Source organism: Toxotes jaculatrix, chromosome 6, assembly GCF_017976425.1.
Source record: "Toxotes jaculatrix isolate fToxJac2 chromosome 6, fToxJac2.pri, whole genome shotgun sequence".
Taxonomy (NCBI): domain Eukaryota; kingdom Metazoa; phylum Chordata; class Actinopteri; family Toxotidae; genus Toxotes; species Toxotes jaculatrix.
In genome coordinates, this window is record NC_054399.1 from 2,119,005 (window position 1) to 2,140,538 (window position 21,534).

Below are 21,534 nucleotides of genomic sequence, written 5' to 3' on the forward strand. Positions count from 1 at the left end.
AAAACAATTTCTGGATTTCATGGGGATTTTGAAGAAATTACAGCTTCTTGCACTGATGCTTCTGTTTGAGCAGAAGGAGAAACGGAAAATTCATTATTAACCCATCACTGAAGCAAAGAGGCTCTGGATTGATTAGAAGTAATTACTTGACTGCAGACCAAAAAAAAAAAATCCAAATGAGATCTGGACTGAAAGCTACTGGCCATTCACGCAGTGCTAAAGAGAAAATCTCAGCCTGCAGTCCGTGGGAGTAGCTAAGCAACCGTGCAGAAAGAACGCCTTTAGAAATCCGTCTACATTTCTTTGACTGCTACAGATTACAACTGGATTGGTTTTAAACTTCTGACAAGGCACTGGAAGAGCTCCCTGACAGAGTTGTGATTGGGAATGAGTGGCTTTACAGTATGCTATGTCAGAAAACATTAGCACACACGCAGACTGATGTTTAAATGGTGATGCTATTCAAGGATTTGTGGGAGGAAAAAGTCTTATTCGCTTTCAGCGATCTGGTTCATCCCACAATTGCTTGATTGTGTTGTTGTCCAGTTGAATCATGAATGCCATTCACTGGTATTTTAGGAAAAGATGTCAAGACAGGAACAGAAGCTTGAGAGAGGAAATTCAAAGCAAGCTAAACCTTTTAGAAACAGTAAAAATAGTGTGTTGCACAAATCTGTAAGGTTAATCTGGGCAGCAGTTGTAACAGAACTGAACAGCGACTGTGTTAAATCCAACCCTGCTCAGATTAAACCTTACTATAGAGCAAAGCTCGAACGCATGATGTGGAACCGAACTGGTAAATATTTCATTTAACATCTCTGTCTCTTGTTGATGATGATTGATTCTAAACTCATTTAATCTGCAGGATTCATGCTTTACCTCTGAACAACAAAAAAATTGGTCCGTGCCCCACAATCTATACTTTAACATAACACTTACAAAAAAAATACACGTGAGCAATTTACAATTCTTATATATTTAAACATGCTTATAAATGTGATTTCATCGTTGTATCCATGTCCACATTAAGCCTCTTTCACTTTTCCAATTTGTGAAGAAAGTTCAGAGGTATTTTTCCCTCTGACATCAAAAGCAGTATAAGAAGTTTGAATAAGTGCCATAATTTTTTTAACTGAAACTACTGTATATTATATATTACAATATTATAATTATAATATATATATATATATATATATATATATATATATATATATATATATATATATATATATATATATATATATTGTAAGTAAATATAAAAACTGTTGTCTGGAGAGTTAGTCTGAGGGCATCTTTTAAATCCTCAGTTTAGTATCAAAAGAAAGACACGCAGACACTGGATGGACTAACCAGGGGTGTCCACATACTAAAAGGAAATTATTACCTGGCCAGGTGTAGTAGGGGCTATCTATACCAAAATCTGATTTTTAAGACTTTTATTTTAGCTGACGTGGCTCTCATGTTGTTCATATTCATATTTTAAGCTGGGTTTAACCAAACTGTCAAACAGACCCACAGAAAGCTCAGACTGAGGGGGGCGGAGTGGGAAACGTTCTGGCCCAGGGCCTCCACAGTTATTCAGGCCGTGAATTTTGTGGGGTCGCTATGAGCCGCTAACTAAACGGATGTCCAGGACACGGACAGGTGGGTCGGAGCCTTTATCCAACCTGACAACATTTAAAGCTGATCCACGCTCACGGGTTGAAAGCGGCCCCACACCGGCAGCTTCCCTGTCGCATCTGGGCGCAACAGGGTTTCAATCCTGTCTCACTGTTTATCTGATCACGGTGAACAAAAAGCCGAGATGCAGCGCGCTTTGAGCCGCCCTCCGAAACCAACCAGGAACAGGGAACAAGGAAGTCGTGCACCTGTTGCCTCTGCCTTTCTGCCTAACTTTCAGTTCCTGCTGCGACGTCGATAATTAGTGGTAAGTAAATCCTCTTTATGACTCTTGGTTTCAGCTGTTGTGCCAAAGTCATTTGCTCCTCTTTAAATGCTAAAACGTGTAAAGTTTGGACGCCGGGGAAGTTATGAATCTCAGAGCGTCTCTTTCTCTCTCTCTCCGGGGGCTCAGCCCGCAGACGCCGGCCTCTGTGGGCCGCCAGCCGCTTAATAACTACACATCAGTGCTGTTCATCTGTTCCAGCAGGTGTTGGGAAGCTCCATCATGGCAGAGGCTGAGAGGGAGGCAGCTCCCAGTGCGGAGCCGCAGCATCAGCTCAGCTCTTCCGCCGGCGGCCCGGGGGACAGTCAGCCTGTCACCCGCGCTGAGGCCTCTGAGGAGCGGACAGCGGCGGGCGGAGCGACCCGGTCTCCGCTCGGTGCCGTCTCTGTGGAGACATCTCCGGAACAGTTCAGAGTCAGAAGGTTCTTCGTGCTGAGGGTAAAGACTTTTCCACTTTGTGCCGTTTGAACCGTTCAAATGCTGCAGAAATCCAACATCCCTCTGAAAACGTTTTTTTATTTTTTTATGTAGAGTCAGTGCAGGTGTTGGACACAATAAGAGAAACACCTGTACAAACCAGGTTCATGTACCTGTGTCAGCCCTCAGGTACAGGTGTGAGTGACCTGTAGCTAAATATTACTTTAATATTTTAGATGTGCTTACTTACTTTAATACTTCACCACAGTTCAGTGGCTGCTTACATTTAGTTGACAGCTGTAGTTACTATCATATTCTTTTATTTGTATTATTTGGAAGGAACCATGTACAATATTAAACGTAATTGTTAGCTTAGCATTTACCGGAGTAAATTTGCATTTGCAGTATCTGCAGCCGCTCCTCAGGCCACAGCTGACACCCAGTGACAGCGACAGAGCAGCCCTGAAACATTCATTCAAGACTTATGAGGAGTTTATAAGACCCGATTCATTGGTAGAGGTTAAAGCCAACAGCATGCAAAAGATTAATCATATAACTGCAATTACTCCATGCTTAAATGTAAAAGGAGGTTGTGTGTAGACCAATGACTTTACCAGTAACTGATATAATCAGATAAATCAGTATCTGTGTACACATTAACCAATAAATAACAAAAACTTGCTGTTCGGTGTTGTCTTGGTTACACTGAGTTTGTCATTGGCCTCAGAAATTCAGTGTCAGTTGTGCTATACTGTACAGAATTTTTTTGTGTTTGCTTGTTATTGTGTCGCCTCTTGCTCATATATATATATATATATATATATATATAAACACTATATATACATATATATATACATATATAACCATGTTATGCAGTCAAGTAAAATAACAGCACAGCCTCAAAAATTTCAGAATTGAATCAACACCTTTATGACACAGTGTCAATAAACTGTATTATCAGTGTCAGAAAGGTTGTGTTTATTGCAGGAGTGTTTTATTGGATTGCAGTGGGATGTCAGTCACACATCCCATGATGCCAGGCCGGCTCAGCACCAGGCTCAGATTACACTAAGGCTGTCAGGAGTCCTCAGTATGAACTCCTAATCTTTTTAAGTTCTCCAACTTGGCATTGAAATAATGAAACATAAAGTGCAAGGGTAGAATAGCATGTTGTAAGAAGTGACTGTGTGTGTGTAGTTTGTGTGTTTGAATGTGTTGTGTATTATATAGTGAAGCTTTCTGTGTTCAAATACCTGAGTTACTCAGATGTATACATGGAAGCTGCACGCTCAGCTTTCTTCATTTACAGTCGTTTTCATATGCCGAGGCTTCATGTTTTTGTTTATTGTTATTCTGTTTGACACACAGACGCGTTGACATTTTGTTGGAGTACCAGTCCCAGCTGCACATCTGCCTCAAAGATTACCCCTTAAGCTTTGTGTGTACACATTGTGATTGTCACAATGGAAAATTAGAAAGTGACACCCGTGCATTTCTGTCTCCTCAGCCTGGCACTCTGAATCAGGCCATCAAAGACATTGAAGCTCTGGTGGATAAAGAAGTCGATGGCAGCATTCACAGCATCTGGCTGTTGGCAGAGTGAGTTCATGAGACCGTCTTCTGTTGCAGCTTTGTGTTCATGTCAACATGCAGCGTAACATGTGCAAAGTGAAAAGCTTTAGTTTAATTGAACAGTTAATCTTATTCTTTGTCTTGTTGCTGACACTTGTAACAGTGTTAACTCCCCCGTTTATTTAGGATTAATAAACAGATATAAACACTGAATAAATTGTTTACAACACACAACAATTGCAGCTTCTCCGGGTGTATAAAGCATCTGTGATTGGTGCATTAATGAATGATTGATTACACTGACAATTAATAAAGACCGCTTATAAATACTATATATATATATATTTTTTTTGGAGTTAGGAGGTTTTCACCTGACAGTACTGATGTGATGAGTTTACAGTATTATGTGCTGCTCATTCATAATCCAGTATGAACAGATGTACTGGGTGACTGCACTGACCTGCTTCCCGTAGGAAAAGAGCAGCTGCTTGTCTTAAATTCTACACATATACTGGGGTAAAGACCCTGGATGACTTGGTGTTACCGGATCCAGGCATCTTCATTAATTAACCTTTCACTCAAACATCAGTGTTCTTATCAAACCCAAAGCTTTCACATTACCACACAAGTCAAAGCAGAGGTAGCGATCTGACTGACTCAAACACAGAGTAATGTGAAGTGACTGCAGCACATTTACCAAGTGCACTTGCAGATGTCAGGTTGCATCGCTCCTGCACAGGCTTTCAGGAAACATTAAGGCTGGCCATGCCAGAATGAATAATACATCCCATTTATGCAGCTCTGTCCAACACACGTTAATGTTTGTCCTACATTGGCCTGCAGTTATCGGCGCCACAGAAGCCGCTGTAGGATTTCTTGCAACAGAAAGAGCGCATGATATGGTAATTCTGTAATGCTGCTGCAGAATGTGCCCAAGGGAGGCCGGTGACTAATGTCAGGAAAGCATGAGAAATTCCTCAAATCTGGCTTTGCAGAGGACCGTCTCTAGTTTTAGAAAGAGTAAGATGATCTCAGTTCATGTACTTTTATGATTTTGACTCTGCCTCTTTTTCACTGTGATTGATTTATGCATTTGCATTTTCTGAGGTTGTGTTTTTGTGTGGAGTACCACAGAAGTAAAAAAGAAAATAAAAAGTCTACGCTAAATATGAAGCTAAAGCTTCTCCTTTAAGCAGAAGTGAAGCATTTCCTATCTAAGAATCTGTTGTGTGTCCTGTAGAGGTACATCACTCAAGGCCTCGGTTGTTGTTGTGTAAAGCTTGAACGCCAGCAGCGTGTCAGACCACCCACAGTCTGATCCTGGATCTCTGTAGCACCCCTGTACCATGACACCAGTCAAGGTTAACTCCTTTCACTAGCACAGTCAAAGCTCTTCACCCACACCCTTCCCATGAAGGTTGTTCAGTGAACTGTTTTTTTTTTTGGCAGCAGCAGAGTGGTTCTGCTGGAGGTGACCACGTGCACCCAGCTCAGCGGGCTGTGAGAAAGAGAGACACTCCAAGAGAATTCACCACCATGAATTAATTGTGTGTGCACAGCAGTGAGGGAGTCTGATGCTTTTTGGGACTTCAGTTAATAAGACTGACATTTCAGACACTCTGAGGGCATAAGATGATAATTTACTGCCTTATAGAGGATATGTGACTACTGTAAGAAACAAGGAAGTGCACTCTTTGGTCCCTCCTCCCCCCTCCTCTTCCCCTGTGCCATAGTCAGACTGGACAGTGGTCATACTGGGAGAGATCCCAGTGGGCATGTGGGTCATCAGTTCCTAAAGTTTTTTTGGTGGTTGGTGTTTGTGGTGCTGTTGAATTGTATTGCATTATATAGAGAGTTGTTTCTGTTACTTAGCCTACTCTCATTGATTCAAAAGGGGTGGACAGCACGGTTATTAGACTGCATTAGTTTTACTGAGGTGTACCTAATAAACTGGCAGCTGATTGTATACCACTGCTTATACCCCTTACACACTCTGTACACACAGAGATCAGACATGTCACACGTGTAGAAAACTTTGGGATGTCTCATTGATGAGTTGACTAAGTTGTGAATTGAATGAGCAAATAAATTCTTTGTTTACAATTTAAAATATAGATACTAAGAAATAGTTTTTCATTAAATGTCTAATGGTCTCATTTTTTTTTTCAGGGTGGATCACTGGAACAACGAAAAGGAGCGTGTTGTGCTCATCACAGAAAACTCTCTCCTGGTCTTCAAGTACGACTTTGTCATGTTCAGCTGTGATCAGATACAGAGGATCCCGCTGAACTTTGTGGACCGCATCTCCCACGGCACCTTCAGCTTCCCGAAGCGCTCCCTGCTCACGTAGGTCTACTCATTTTAACCTTCATTAGTCCAAACTTCTGACTTTGGTCCATTAAACCCTCGGCTTTTCTGAGGTGAACGTTTTGTGACTTGTGCTGGGAAATGATAACCCAGAAACTTCTGACTTAACTTGACAGACACGTTCATTGAAATTTGAACCGTGTGCAAAAAAACAAAGCCTTGGATCTCCACTGTCCTTTCTTATTTTCAGTAATTTTCAGTAAGTCTGCTTAAGAACTGCTCTTTGTAGAGTTTAGTTGCTAATTAAAAGAAAAAATAAAAACCCTACTCAGAGAATTACAAATATTAGCCCTAATTATCTGCTCCATGCTCTAATTTGCTTCACAATAGCAAAATTCCCTGTGAAAAAAATCCCTTTTGCCTCATGATTAACTATTAAGCTCTGCCACAAAACATGCCGAGTCACGTTTTTGCTCGTATGTGAAGGTTTCTTAACTCTTTTTAACACGTTATATCAGACAACACAGTCCTTATGTAACGAATGTTTTTGAGAAATTTGAAGACGAAATGAAAAATGCAACACGCAGCCTCTCTAATGAATTTCAGTGCAAGAGTACGAGCGAAGTATTCACAGTGATTTGTATTGTCAGTGAAAACAGTGACGGGAGTCTGAGGGCAGCTATCAGAAGGCTGCACGGTGAGGGGGTGGTGGTGGGGTAGGGTGGGGGGGTACATGCAGGGGATTGGTGCAGGGTAGACGAGATCAACCAGGGACACATGGAACAGCAGAACTGAAACAGGCATGGCAGAGGAGTGGAGCGTGCGGAGAGGTTTTCGGGGGTAAGGAGTGCAGAGCTGTCACTTGGAGCTGTCACTTAACTGATTAGTGGCAAAATTAATGCAGTCCTTTCATCTAAACCTTTTAAAGACGGCTCAGGGGATACCAAACCAACTAAAACTAATTTGATGAATAAAACGTAATGTGCTGTGAAGAGCTTAGAGAGCGCAGCCTTTATTAGAGGCTTTATCTCCACACATTACGTTAAATTATACATAAAACGCTGGTGAAAGCCACCCGGGAGTCAAACAGTAAAGAGACGGTTTCAAATAAGAAAGGCTCGATCCTCAAGCATCTCCTCTTTCTGTCTTCATCTTCTCCGCTCCCTCCCTCTCTCTCTCCCCGTCTTCCTCTGTCTCTCCCTCAGGAAGTGTTGTCTTTTTTCGTCTAGGTCATTCTGTCTTATTTTCAGCAGAAAGTGATCAGTGAGTACATGTACGTATGAAAACAAATCCCTACCGCTGTTACTGTACTTAAAACTTTTTTCCCACAATACAAAGTCAGACTGAAGGAAAGTGCTTAAAGCCAGGCTAAGGAAATCAGCTGTTAGATTTATTTTTCAAAATTACTCGTCGTGAAAGAGGAAGTCAGATGGCCTGTCTGGACCAGTTAAAAGGTTAAATTAAAGGAATAGACGATGATGTTTTGGGAAATGCTGTTTTTCAGTTTTGAGAATTTTGATGTTACTCTCACGTCTGTGTGCAAACCAGGGAGCTCGAGTCAGGAGGCGATTAGCTTAGCTCATAAATGACAGACTTGGAGTCACGGCGCCTGGCTGCTGGTCACCAAGAAAAAAAAGCAAGCACATAACTTCTTGTAAAAGCCATAACTTGTCTTTATACTTCTGATTTTATGTGGATTAAATAAAGTTGATACAGTGAGTTAGAGGCTCGCTGTTTCACCTGCTTCCAGCCTCGAAGCTCAGCACGCTGAGCAGCTCCTGGCTCTTCTTAAAGTAACAAACAACACGTATATTATCAGATTTTAATCTGAATAGTGAACTTGTCAGTGAACAGTGGCTTATTTACACAATGCTTCTGACCACCTGTAGAAGTTAACTCATACTCAGTGTTTTGTGGTGAAATGCCCGGACGAGATGAGGGTGACGGCAGAGTCAGGTGATAATCCTCTGTGAGACCCTTTCAGGTAGTTAGTCATATGATCCATTGTTAATACAGAAATATTGACTGTACTCACTGTAACAGTCAGGCAGTGGAGAGCTGTTGATCTTCTCATCTAACTCACAACAAGAAAGTGAACAGGTGCATTTCCCAAACTGTTTTAAAACGGCTCCTTCAGGGTGTTATGTTTTGGGTGTGAAGTCTGGATGATGCCGTGTATGTATGTGCAGGTATTTCATAGTGAAGTCAGTCGTTTGATTGACAGCTGAGACTCAACAAGCCGCACTCAGGAGCTCTTAGAGAACACAAAGAAAAGATATCAAAGACGTCTTCGGTTTGATGTTTCAAACGCTCAGACAGTGATGGAATAATACATCTTCCACACAATACAGGTAAACATAGCTACTTACATGCTGATTTCTCCACATCAGTACATCAGCATCATTCAGGTTCTTTTAAAGCTGTTACAGTAATGTCACCTGACTGTCAGCGGTGTGGCATTGTTCACATTCAGGAGTGTGAGAAGTCAAGAAGGCTGCTGACAGTTGTCATTTGACCACTTGATGTCAGTGTGCACCCTTGGTAGAGACGGTTCAAGGCAGTAGCACGCCGCCGCATCACGGTCCTTCATCTGTTTGATGTTGTCATGGATGATTCTGCAATTCTGAATCTGTGCGGCTTGAAAGGCTTTTTCACTGTGTAGGCTGCAGCACAGCACGGCAGAAATGTCGAACCATGTTTCTGGTCACGCTGAGGCTGGTGATTGCATTAAACATTGCACAGTTGTTTCAACCTGTTCAGCAGTGATTTCTTTGTGTTTGTAAAATGCCATGAGATCAAAGTTTAGCGTTTGAGAAGTCATCGCAGGCTGCCACAACAGTTCTGCTTGGATGCTGTTGTGCTGATCACTCAGGATATTGATATTTTATAATAGGAGTAATATAATTGAACTTAATGAATTGAGACAGAAAGCACTTCCGTGAACGTTTGACCCTGGTGTTCCCAGACCATCACAACAAAGAATATCAGACTCCCTCCACAGAGCATCTTATCTGGCGTCCGTACCCTCCTCTGTGCTCCATCAGCCTCCCAAAACCTTGACGATGCCAGTAGAAAGTGTTAGGGGAGTGTCAGTATTTTTAGTCCTGATGATTTTGTTTTCATCGCACATTCTCCAGGTGCGCCCTCGAAGGAAAAAGCTCAGTATATTCAGCATCTGTGGGGAAAGATGTGTTTTAAGTGCCTCCTTTCCAAACTGTCTAGACAAACTAATTACCGAGAACATCATCTATTTTTTTATTCCGGTCTGAAAGAGCTGGGTGTGGAGGCTTGAAGAAGCCCCACTGGAGGCTGCTTCAGTAACTGTTGTAAAAAATACATATAGTTATGAAGAGTGGAAATAATCCCAGCACTGTTCTCCTCCGTTTCTCCTCTCATGTAGTGTTTTTGTTTTTGATAACGCTTCAGAGGGAGTCGTTGCTTATTTAGCCCCCACCTTCATCCACTTTCAGCAGTTTTATTGATTAGAATTTCTTCTTCACCCTGTCAGTTATTGTGCTGTCACCTGTGAACTTACTGATTGATTCTAACAGTTGTTTTAATAGGATGCAGAGTCAGACAGGGTTTAAGCACAGTCGCCCTCGTTCTGCAGTCTGTCCGACCACACCTGCACAAACCAAAGCAGCAGCTCTCTCAGACAGCAGAGGGCAGTCAGAACATGGTAGCTACAGCACCTAAGATCGTCAACATAATACCTCACCAGGTGATCACCAGACAGAGTCCCAGCTGTTGAAACGTGAAGCAAGAGAGTTAATTGTGGATATTTGTGTTTAAGATGTGAAGAAAGCATTTACTCAGCATGAGGGCTCACACCTCCTGTTTGTATTCTACCAAATTAAACCTGCCACAGTGGAAAGATGTTGACACAGTATTTTTTTATGAGGACTTGAGTCAGTGAGGCTAAACTTTTAACTGCTCTGTGGTCGTCACATAAATAATGAAGTAAGAGCAGTATTTACTATAAAAAGATGCTCTGAGTTTCTTACTTCAAGTTACATCTTACAGATTATACAATAACTGCTCAGTAATCTGATCAAGAGCTGAAAAAAGTGTTGGATAAGCGTCAGTTAGTGCAGAATTAGAATTAGAAACAGTAAAAACAAGCTGAAGGGATACTCCAGAGATTTAATATCACACCTCCCAAAGGTTGAGGGGATTAAAATGAACAGATTGTAGAAAAGAGTGGTGAAAATCTGTGCAGCAGAGGCCAAGATATCCTGACCCCCCCCACCCCCCACCCCCCAAATGCCCACTTCTTTCAAACTGTGTGCCTCAGGTTTGTAATCTGAGCTTTCTGATGAAACGTCTCCAGCCTAAGCCAAGAAAACCTGATGTCACTGTTTATTTTACTTTGCAGATCTTGATCTGAAAACCAGATCTTGGCCTGAAAAGTAAAATAAAGTATAAAGAAAGAAACGTAGTAAGTAAGGACAGTATATCTTTTTGAGATGTAGAGTGGAAGAGTAAACAGCTGTAGCTCAGAATGCACAGGTAACATCAGAACAGTAATACAGATTTATAAAACAGTTAAACAGCATGGACCCCTGGGAGAGTATTTGTTGCCATGGTAACTACTATTGAGCATCCAAATAAACCAAGCCTGCTGCCTTCAAGGCATTTTGACACCGGTGCTGCACAGTCTATATGTAGCATAGCATGTGCTAATAGATGAGGAACTCTCTTTATTGATTCCCAGTAACTCAGATCTAAGCTGAGATCCATAACGTAAAATACAGAAGGGAGTCATAGGGAGAAGGAAGTGGATCAGAATTGTGTCTGCAAATCAAACTCCTCCAGATAAAGTCTTTGCATTGCCAGATACTGTGGTTCTACCTGTAGCACAAGTCCTAAAACAAGGAAGAAGAAAACAAACAAAACATAGATCAAGAGCAGAGTCAGCACACAGGCTGCTCCCAGGACAGAGAGTGTAAATTAATAAACACCATTAGATTCAGAATGTTTTGGGCATGCTGCTGTAAATTCATGTACCCTGGGAGCAGCTCTCAGCTTGTGGACTTTACCTTTTCAAGGTGGAAATAGCTTAACAGCCTGCAGCTATGATATCACAGCTTTTGCATCACAACATTTGCAGTAACGTGGCTGTATGTTTTAGGCTTTGGAGGCTTTATCATGAATCATATCAACGTCGTTTTTAGCTTGAATATAATAGAGAAAATGTGAATAACAGGTAAACTCAGTTCTTTGTTTTTTTTAGCCTATACTCCACCCTTTTCTTCTTCTTTCTATTTTTTTAGTCCTTTCATGTTTTTAATGAAACCGTGTTGGATGGATACATGTATGGATGGCTGACAAACCTGCAGGCTCTGTTGAGCAATCGGAGCAGATTTGTTTGTTCGCTCTGAGACAATGTGGGACACTTGCCATGACAACTGGAGCTCGGCTTGATATTTATCTTGTGTGTTGACTTTTGAGTCTGAAGCGCTTGAAAGCCCAGGGAGGAATTTTTTCGTCACTTGCCCCTAAGCTCAGAATACAGTGTTTCTCTTATGCATGTGTGTGTTTTGTATAAACACTGTGGATTAAGTGGAACTCCACCAGGAAGATCAGTAGTGGGTGGATACCCTCAGTTTATCCTTCTTCTTGAGCCGTTTTTCTGGACATTTCTTTTGACGTTGTCAAACTCATGAATGACATAACTCAGGCGCAGCCTGCTTTCAGTGTTTCTGTATTTTCGTGACTGTATCGAAGTGAGGTGCAGTGAAAGTGCAAACCCCAGCTCTGCCACATAAACACGGTGAAGACTTCCAAGGCCTCTGGCTGGAAAGCCCAGCCCTGCTGTGCCTGTTTGGGCTGGTCCCGCTCCCAGTGATAGCTTACCTGTGGAATTTGCCAAAGCTTTTTTATATCCCCATTTATACTAGGGCAATAGCTGTGTGCTCTTACAAAGGGCAGTGTGTACAAACGTAACCCCACCATCCTCACTGGCTTTTGCTGAAATATAATCAGTCTTTTAGCCTGGGATTTGCTTTTGTACCAAGTTTTTTTTTTTTTCTTTCTTCCCCCCTTTTCTCCGTGCACAACATTTGCCCTGGAAGAGGCACAAAATGTTCAGCAGCAGCATTGTCATTTCGAAAGTGCTTGTGTAAACAGAGCTAGATGATTGCATTATGATGCAGCCCCTCCCTGGGACTGTGACATATCAATAGCTACACCATTATTGTTTAGCCTCAGGTGTTTAATTCTGGTTGGCAGGAAGTGCTGTTGCACAAGGTATGTGGTAAAATGAGCACAACAGTATGACAGATCATTAAGGATATATCAGAACACTGTTGGGAAATCGCCGGCATCCTGATTTATTTATCTTTACCCTCTTAGTGTTACATTTTTATGCAAACCAGCAGGTGCATGAGAGATGAAACTATTTTGTTCCACAAACTCTGACCTCTGATAGTAGCAGTTACAGTTGTTGACAGATTTACAGAAACAGGTTGCTTGATTGTTGTAATAGGTTTTCGTTTTCATTAAAACCCCACGCTATCAGTGTTCGATGGAGGAAGCTGGGAAATGCATAACAAACTCGCATAACATGACATATGTCACAGATGTTTCTACGCCTATGGAAATGATGGAACTGAGTATGAGGGTCCTGTGTGGGCGTTTGTCTGTTTTCCAGCTAATTTGTCAGCTTCTTCTGAGAAAAGGAAAAAAAAAATACCACCAAATATGGACTGATGTGCTCCCTCCAGTCGGTGCAGCTTCTGCTCTAAAAACATGCTCATGTTGTCAAAATGATGAGCGACTGGATGTTTTATCGAAGCGTGGACATCAGTTTTTGTGTCTAATAGTTAAATACCTGTAACAGCATTGTCTGTGCTGTTCTGCTGTGAGTGTAATTATGTCGGACTGAGGAGACAAACTTGTCACTGCAGGTTTTTCCAAGCTACTGTTTTGAATAAGGATCGATCCAGCAGTTGTTTACCTGGTTTGTTAAGCAGGTGATGATCAGCAGGCTGCAAAGAGAAAGGCACCGCGGTGCAGCTGAAAATGCCTAAACTCCACCATGAGGTGATTCCACATCTCCCTTTGTTAAAATCCTCCTAAATTCACAGTGTTTCATTGTAATTTCTGATCCAAACATTACATTTAGTTTTAATGGAAAGCTTCTTGGAACATCTTTAAGGGTTTAAAGGTTCATGGATGCTTGGAGACAGCCCCTGAACAAAAGCTTGGCTCCATAAACTAACATTGCACAGATCAACGTTATATAGTGAATCTTAGCATCAGCACATAAACCAACAACAACAGTGAGAAATGAAATATAAAGTTTGGGCTGCAGCTAATAGTTTTTACTTTACTTGATAAGACTGTTGATTTATCTTTATTTATAAATCATCATTTTGTTTCCCAGACCTGAGGCGACGTCCTTGGGTTTTGTTTTGTTTTATTTGTCTGTTACTTGGCAGGTAAGTATGAGTTTAGAGTTTCACATCTTTATTTGTCCAGTTACGACGTTCACATCAACCTCATGTGCTTTCTGTTTGGTGCTAATTAGCAATGTTAGCATACTAACACGCTAAACTAAGATGGCAACATTATACCTGCTAAACATCAGCGTGATGCTATCGCCATCGAGAGCGTGTCAGCATATTGATATTAGCATTTATCTCAGAGTGACGTAACTGTTGCATCGATTAATAGGCTTGTTTTTAGGTTAGCGCTGAGGCACCTGCTGAATTTATTTGTACGGTTGTGTGCATCAGAAGGAGCTCTGCAGAAACAGGTTTTGCGTGTCCTGTTACTTTGTTTAACTGATGGTTTAACTGATAGTTATGTGTGATAGTGATAGTTTGGTCTGACATCAGCGTTCTTCATGTCCATGGCCTTTTTCTTATGTTCGTACTGTCCCTGTGTTTTTCTGTTTTCTCTGATAAATTTCAGCTCAGGTTTATTTTACTGTAAAAGGAAAAGCAGAGGAGGGAGTTTTGAACCCTCTCTGACCCCGTACCTTTTCAGCAGTAACAAAGACACTGTATTCCTCCCAGATATTACAGTCCCAGAGGTTTGAGAGACTTGGATCACATTTGATGGACAAATAGTAAACAGAAAGTTGTAAAGACCTTCACAGCATGTAGATCAGCACCAACATCATTTCAAAGATGGGATCTGGGAGCGTTCGGAGGTCTGTTTGCTCTGAGTCTTCTGAGGTTTCATTAGGCAGAGGAAAGATGTGACCCTGGAGCGTTTTCATTAAAACCCACGGTATTTACTGTAAAAGCCACTGAAGAAATAACAGCCGAAGAAAGAGAATATGATGAGCACACCGTAGATTACATCTAAGCCTGGTAAACATGAGATTGCCCTCACATTAAGTATTTGCCTTGAAGTCAGAATAGTGCCATTTTTTCCTTGCTCTAACCGCGGACAGCCACGTCCACTGAGAGACAGGAAGGGTGCAGCTGTAATGTGTCAGAGCATTTTTGGTGGCAAGTACAGAAAGTTGAGGTTTTTGGTTTCCAGGCTGGACAGAGTAATAAAAACTGCACAATAGAAAATGTACGGTACCTTTTTATTTGTTATTAAGGTAATGGAGTTAGTCACAGGGATTGAATGTGTCTCTGGTTTGAAGTGAGTTTGTCTGTCCATCTAAAATTATTACTGAAACTATGTGTACCACCAAAGTGCAAGATTTCCTTTAGAGTCAAATGCTGCATTGGCAGCTACTGCAACTTTTCTTAAGCTAGGCTCGTTAGTTTGTAGTAAATCAGTTTAACTACTGATTGCCTCAATTAATGATGCCATAATAAAATAAATTAACGAGATGTCAGATCAATCAAATTGGGTTTTTTTTCAGTTACACAAAACAGACACAGCAGGGAGAGAATGCTAAAAAAAGCCTTTAATTACAACCGGCAATCTCCCCAGTTAGCTTTAACTCAATATGTTACTTCTAACCTTGGCTCTGTGACAGAGAGTGAGTTAATTACAAAGGATGGTTGTGGTCCACAGGTCACGGAGCCCCCGTGTAGTTACTGCAGAAGGCGTTTAAATTCAGTGCTTCGAACATGATTCTCAATGGAAAACAAAACGACCTGGTTTGTAGAAAGCAGTGAGTAATGTTGTTGATGTGATGACAGCATGAACTGTCTCAACTGACGTTTTGTCACACGGTTGAGTGAAGTGTGTCACTGACAGTGGGAGACGCTTTGTCATTTGCTCTGTGTTTTGATGTGTTCAGGAGAGAAGGCGAGGGGATGCGGATCTTCTGGGACCGGCTGAGAGAGCCCTCCTTCACCTCCAGGTGGAACCCGTTTGCCACCGACTTCCCTTTCATCACCTTCACCTACCACCCTGTGAGGAACATCAGTGACACGTTCGCTGCTCTCTGCGACGTAAGTTGATTAACAGCATGGCGTTGTTTAAAGGAACAGTTCACCCTAAGTCGCAAAAATAAAGCCATATTCTCACTAACGTCTGGTGGTGTTGAGCAACGCAAATAGCTGTGGTTTTCAGTGCAGATTTTTCTGCCACCAGCCCGGTGCAATTAAGGTGAAAGGAATCTTGATTTGTGGTGCTCCCAGTAATGGAAAATCTGAAAATCAACAGTCGCATTTCTTTCCCAGAATAATTTCCTTGTTACTCAGAATAATCCCAAGACCTCTCTGTCAACAACTTTCATTGGAGAGATTTTCAGTTTGGCAGGTATCTCAGAAGAATCTCAGGACATAAAACTGAAGCTGTGCAGCAGCTCGGAGAAAACGTTTGCTCGTGATTTGGGCCTAGACTTTGTCAGAACTTACCTGCTGAAATACTCGTAACGAGTTTTATGACTTATTTTTCTAATCCAGGTGGAGGTGTGTACTCTGCTGAGAGTCTTGAAGTGTCTTAACTGTTATCACTTAAAAAAAACAACAGTGTGGTGAGATTCATTGTGCGGTCAGATGAGTCATTACACAGGAAATTACTTACTGGAATAAGGCATCAGATATCATTCATGTTCAGTCAGTCATTTTTGATGTCTAATAAAATACTCAGGGCTGAGAAACCTCTGGATCCTAAAGCAGTCCAGGTAGAAATATATAAAACCTGCACTCAGTGTACTTTTTTGTTTGTTTTTGTTTGTTTGTTTGTTTGTTTTACTGTAGACTCCGAATGCTTGTACTACTACAAATAACTGTGTTTCCAAACCTGTAAAGAAATTTCAACATAACCAAGATGTTTATGAGCAGTTCCAGCAGTTGACTCAGGGTGAGGAAGACAAAGGAATGGAGCAATCATGTACTCAGCAATGAAATTTCAACAGCGTCACACAAATATTAGTTCATCATGTGTCAGACGGTTTTGTTTCTGTTTCACGCAGAGTAACAGGGGCTGGTGCTGTACACATCTCAGTGACTGCACATAAATGCTGAGTGGCAGCTGAGCCTGACAGACTCAAACTGGCATGCAAAGACCTGGAGGAGCATTTACTAAGAATGCAATGCAATCTTATCTTAATTCTGATATGACATTTAGAAATGTGCTTTGCCGGGAAACTTAAAGAACATTGTCAGCGTAGACAGGTTAGCAGTCACAGCAGATAGGATCACGTGGGTTTGACCCCTGACCCCTGACTCTTTCCTGATAAGATTTTAACTATTGATTATCATCCACAGTTTGATCAGGAAGTCAGAGAACAGGGCACACTGCAGAATTATCCTACTCCATTTGCAAACAAGCAAATAATTGTGTAATGTGGAAAAATATTATATATTATAAATGTATAATTTGTGCATTTAATAATGTCAGACAATAAAAAATCTGTCAGTGGAGCAGACGACCTGCTTGATAAGGTTTCACGAAATGAGCATAAAAATCAGGCCTCTATGAACCACGATCCTCTGGAACCTTCTGCGGTTCGATCATTCATGCAGAAACTGTGCTTTCTCTTCTGGCTACCAGCGTTTTGACATTTATTACATTATATGTATTATATATTGAACAAATATCAGATTATATATTAGAAAGCCACGGTGCTTACCGTGCCTTGATGTAGATCAATCTTACAAAATACAATCAGGGTAAGTTACCTCGAAACAAGTTTAGTAATTGAATACAGTTGTGGATGACATAATTATTTATTTTGGGGAGAAATAAGAGCTTTTTGTTGTGTTGAATCTCCGAGCAGCTCGTGTGAGCTGCAGCCGAGGGACTGCAAACAGAAAGTAAGAGTGTTTTCTGATAAATGTCTGATCATCACGTCTTCTCATCCACAGATCCAGAACTTTCGGGAGCAGCTCAGGGATGCAGCACAGAAAGTCCATGCCATGAAGCCCGTTCCTGGGAAGGCCAATGGTGTCCTGGTCCTGAATCAGCAGATCCACATCGAGGCCTATGTGGGCCTTATGTCTTTCCTTGGGAACCAGAACAAACTGGGCTACTGCATGGCTCGAGGAAACATTGGCTTCTAAACCCTTCAATATTAATATAATACTTTTGTTGTTGTTGTTGTTTGCTCTAATTTAGTCTTTTCTTGAATTCATTTTGATAAGTTTGTTTACAGAGAGTTCATCATTCTTGAAGGATTGACCAAAGATTTTTTCCATATTCAGGTTTGCTTTTGTTTCACGTTGAGGCCTGGATTCCCAGGATGAGGTGTATGAGGTTTAAACAACTGTGTGATCTCCCCCGCCGCTTATTACCAGTGTGTGGTGTCTGAGTACTCAGAAATATCCACATTTCAACACCACACTTCACTGGATGACGGATCCCCTGCTGCTCTCAAGGAGCTTTGTATTTGCTCCTCAGTGATATGGTAATTCAACTCTTTCGCAACGGGACTCCTTTCTTCCTCCCCCAGTTTCTCTGCTAAAAGCTCATTCTTATGCCATTCAGCCCCTTAGAGATTCACTGGAGCATGGGGGCACATTTGTCAGTTTATCATTTGTCGGGTATTTTTACAGTGCGTACAGTGCTGGAATTTCCCCTTGATTTGTGTGTTTACTGTGTGTAGCTCTACCTTGTTTGGTATCGCCCGTTTGTCTTGTGCGCCTGTCACAGACATGAAAATATAAAATGACAGATTTTGCTTTTATTGGTATAAAAAAATAGGCTGTTTTTTTAATGGAGATTTTGCTGCTTGCTGTTTTTGTTCTGTACACTTCGTTAGTCAGGAATCACAGAAATAACTTGTCCACACTAAATGTTGATAATTTCTGAAACGTTAACCCAGTGGTGACCTTTGACCTTTTAGGAATGCTGCAGCTTGTAATGTAAAATACAAAGAATGCCTGTAACCAACGTCCTGTTGTCGCTGCAGCACACAAGTAATATTATCACACATTTAAAGGTCTTGGTAGATTTGGCGACACCTGTGGTCACTGGTGGTAACTGCAGGTGTGGTTTAATGATCCATCAAACGTTTGTTGAGCAGCTACTTTGTCACCAGCTGACTGTTTTTAATGTGAAGCAGCAGCGGTAGGAGTCTGCATTAGCAGTAATTTAATACAGTTCTGACAGACTCTGTAAGTGCAGTGATTGGCTGTTTGAATCCAGCACAGGAAGGGCGGACTCCACCACTGACAATGTTTGATGACAATCTCAGCGATGGTGTTAAAGCTTCAGGTAAAGTTGTGCAATTGTAAAATACAGCCGAGTGAAAAATTGTTTCCTGAGTGACAGTGACAGTGACAAACTAAGCCAGCAGTAGTTAGTCTCTTCAGGCAATCTCATCAGGAAACAAGGTTAAGTATGTCCCAAGAAAAGGCTCCCGGGAGTACATGCAGCTGTTATTCCATAAGGTAACGTATATGGTTAAGTTCAGCACCTTTCGTATCATGTATCATAACCTAAGGGTCTGAAGGGGTTAACATGTTTCCTCCCAGAGTGGGGACGTGTCTCTCATCCTGGATCAAGCGCTGCTCTGGCCTGGAGCGCAGCACCTCATCCATATTTCTGCTCTTCAAGTTGTAAAAGATGTTCAGAAAACCCGATTAACTGCCAGATAAATGAGCACTCATAAAGTTAGGTTGCTTTGCCCCTCAAGAACACCTCTTGAGGGGCAAACAAGTTTCACATCTGTCACGTGGTGATTCGAAGGGGCAACTTTATTTAACATCTGACTGATTGTATTTATTTGGTTTGGTTTCCATGGATTGCATTTGTAGCTGTAATCATTTCATTCTTTAATTCTCATGACTTTATCATAGCTGCAGGTAAACTAGTTACCAACAACACTGTGCGGTAGAATGACAGCGAACGCTTCAAAGACTGTGTCTTATCACAAATCATTAGAAATAATGAAGGACTTCCTAAGATCTAATATTTATGATTCCACTGTGTGCTGTTCGGGTGATGCACTGTACATGTTCTGTCGTGTTTAAAGTGGACTGTAACGGAGCTCCAGTCTTCGTTTTTCACTTGTTTTCTGCCAGCCTTTATTTTTTAGCTGTTCGGAGCATCACTTCACTCGACTGATGTCTAGATGTGAAGTGACTTGCACTTAATGCCAGTATGTGCAGATGTGTATGCAGGAGACAGGAGGGAGTGTGGGTGTATTGTGGTGTGTGATCCATCTCTGTCCTCGGATGCTCCTTTTTTTTTTTTTTTTTGCATTAGAGATCATTATGTTCAGCCCTCGAGGTGCTACATCTGAATTAAAGCTCTGATTTTCTCTCAAGAATGCATGCACACTCTGTACAGTGCTCAAGACTCACTACTGAGACAAGACGGTGCACCAACGCCGGCAGTTCATATATATACAGCTCCGGCTGTGTGTGGGTTTATAATATTTAATGGTGATTTGCTTTCCCACACTTCTTGCACGGCTGATCGTCCTCGTCTTTGTCCTGTTGCATCTCTCACTGTGTGCACTTCTTCCACTTCATTTCCTTCAGTGCTTCTCATGCTGTCTTATGACAACAGTGGCTCTGCAGACCTGTGAGTATTTGTCCACTGTGAGCTCTCTCTCAGTCCAGAATTGTTCATACCACAAACTGTTCTGTCCCGAGTAAGTGAGTCTTCATCTTTATCTGTTTCCATCGTTCCTGGATTCCTTATAAAGAAACCATATTTCTCAACAGTCTCAGTCACTCTGGGGTCACAGTTTTCACTGATACTCATCAGTGTTTGCACAGTTCCCCTCTCTCTTCTCTCTCTTCTCTCTCACAAACCGTCCATGCTGTAACGCCCTTGTGACCCCTCTTCTCTTGTTTGCTTTAGATTAGCCTGTCCAGTTTGCTAGCAAGCTAGTTGCAGATTTCAGCTGCTTTAAAAACTGTGTGTGCAGCTTTAATGATAAAATCATTTGATTTGACAGTATAACAGCATGAGGTTTTACAATGTTGTGGAAGTATGAAGATGACATGTAGCTTTAGAAAGTATGAATATTACAGTTTTTCCTCAACTTATAATAATAGTCAGCCTATTGAAACAACAGTGCATTTGTGTAGTATATACACATTCTAGCCTAAATAATGATTTTATATGAGTGATTAAACTGTTTTTCATCACATTTTGCTGTGTACTTCCAATACAGTGCAGTGTACATCACCGCTTCGTCAAATAGTAGCACAGCGGCTCACAAGATAAATGACTTTCAAAGCTAATGATTGCATTCCTTTCTGGAAAGGTAAGTTAGTGCCCTGGGCTAGATAATATGACTTGAGCTTCACTACAATTATTTTCCACCAGTGGCGCATCAGGCGCATCAGACTGACATTAGTGCATAATACAGGGAACATCAGCCAGCGTCTGTCTCTGTGTCCAGTGTCTGTTTGGCAAGACTAAACAATCCTATTTACAAAAATGACTGTTTAGTCTAAACACACACACGAAGTGCAATGTTCATGAAAACAGTATTAAATTAGCAATTAACAAATTAACTAGCTAACATGAGAGCTGTTGGAGAGATGGCTTGAAGTGGTTTTGTTGGAGGTCAAGGTCACAGGAGGTCACAGCGGAAGTCTCCATCTCTTAACTCGACAGATCCAAGTGGTTGTTTTGCCTGATTGTGATGCGAGATGATTTTCCCACTGCCCTGAAGTGGAATGTGATCAGGAAAGTGAGAGGTTTAAAAACTGCCCATCAGTGCCTGTGACCCTGCATGGCCCCAGCTAACAACCAGAGCTGCCTGGGATGCTTGGGGCGAGTAACATAAGACAAATTCTGCGAGACACTCTTGCAATCCTGGTGTGGCACGCAGTCTTCTCATCTCTCTGAAATACCTTCAAAGCCCTCACAGATATGCCAGCTTGGATACCAGGCTTTTTTTTTCACAGGTCATACAACCTCAAGTCCCCATTTTCATTTCTCTGACATCTGTGTTGCTTGTTTGTTTG

General features: G+C 41.6%; 2 protein-coding genes across 4 annotated transcripts in view; both read left to right on the plus strand.

Annotated features, from left to right (window-relative positions):
* Nucleotides 1-1,832: 1,832 nt before the first annotated feature.
* On the plus strand, nucleotides 1,833-18,324 carry tprg1 (tumor protein p63 regulated 1). Of its 2 annotated transcripts, none has more exons than XM_041040987.1 (6): nucleotides 1,833-1,927; nucleotides 2,147-2,383; nucleotides 3,870-3,961; nucleotides 6,104-6,280; nucleotides 15,456-15,609; nucleotides 17,473-18,324. In XM_041040987.1, the coding sequence occupies exons 2-6, from the start codon at nucleotides 2,168-2,170 to the stop codon at nucleotides 17,665-17,667; spliced, it is 834 nt and encodes a 277-aa protein (XP_040896921.1). In that variant the 5' UTR covers nucleotides 1,833-1,927; nucleotides 2,147-2,167; the 3' UTR covers nucleotides 17,668-18,324. The 2 variants fall into 2 exon arrangements, with proteins under 2 accessions (XP_040896921.1, XP_040896922.1); XM_041040988.1 differs by having other exon boundaries at nucleotides 1,843-1,927; nucleotides 2,150-2,383.
* tp63 (tumor protein p63) overlaps nucleotides 17,873-21,534 on the plus strand; it is a 49,911-nt gene continuing 46,249 nt past the window's right edge. The window contains exon 1 of one of the 2 annotated variants that reach the window (XM_041040982.1): nucleotides 17,873-18,011. The gene's annotated coding sequence lies outside the window, so the exon portion shown is untranslated. Of the gene's footprint in view, nucleotides 18,012-20,820; nucleotides 20,826-21,534 lie in introns of those variants that run through there. The other variant, XM_041040980.1, reaches the window with a different exon arrangement.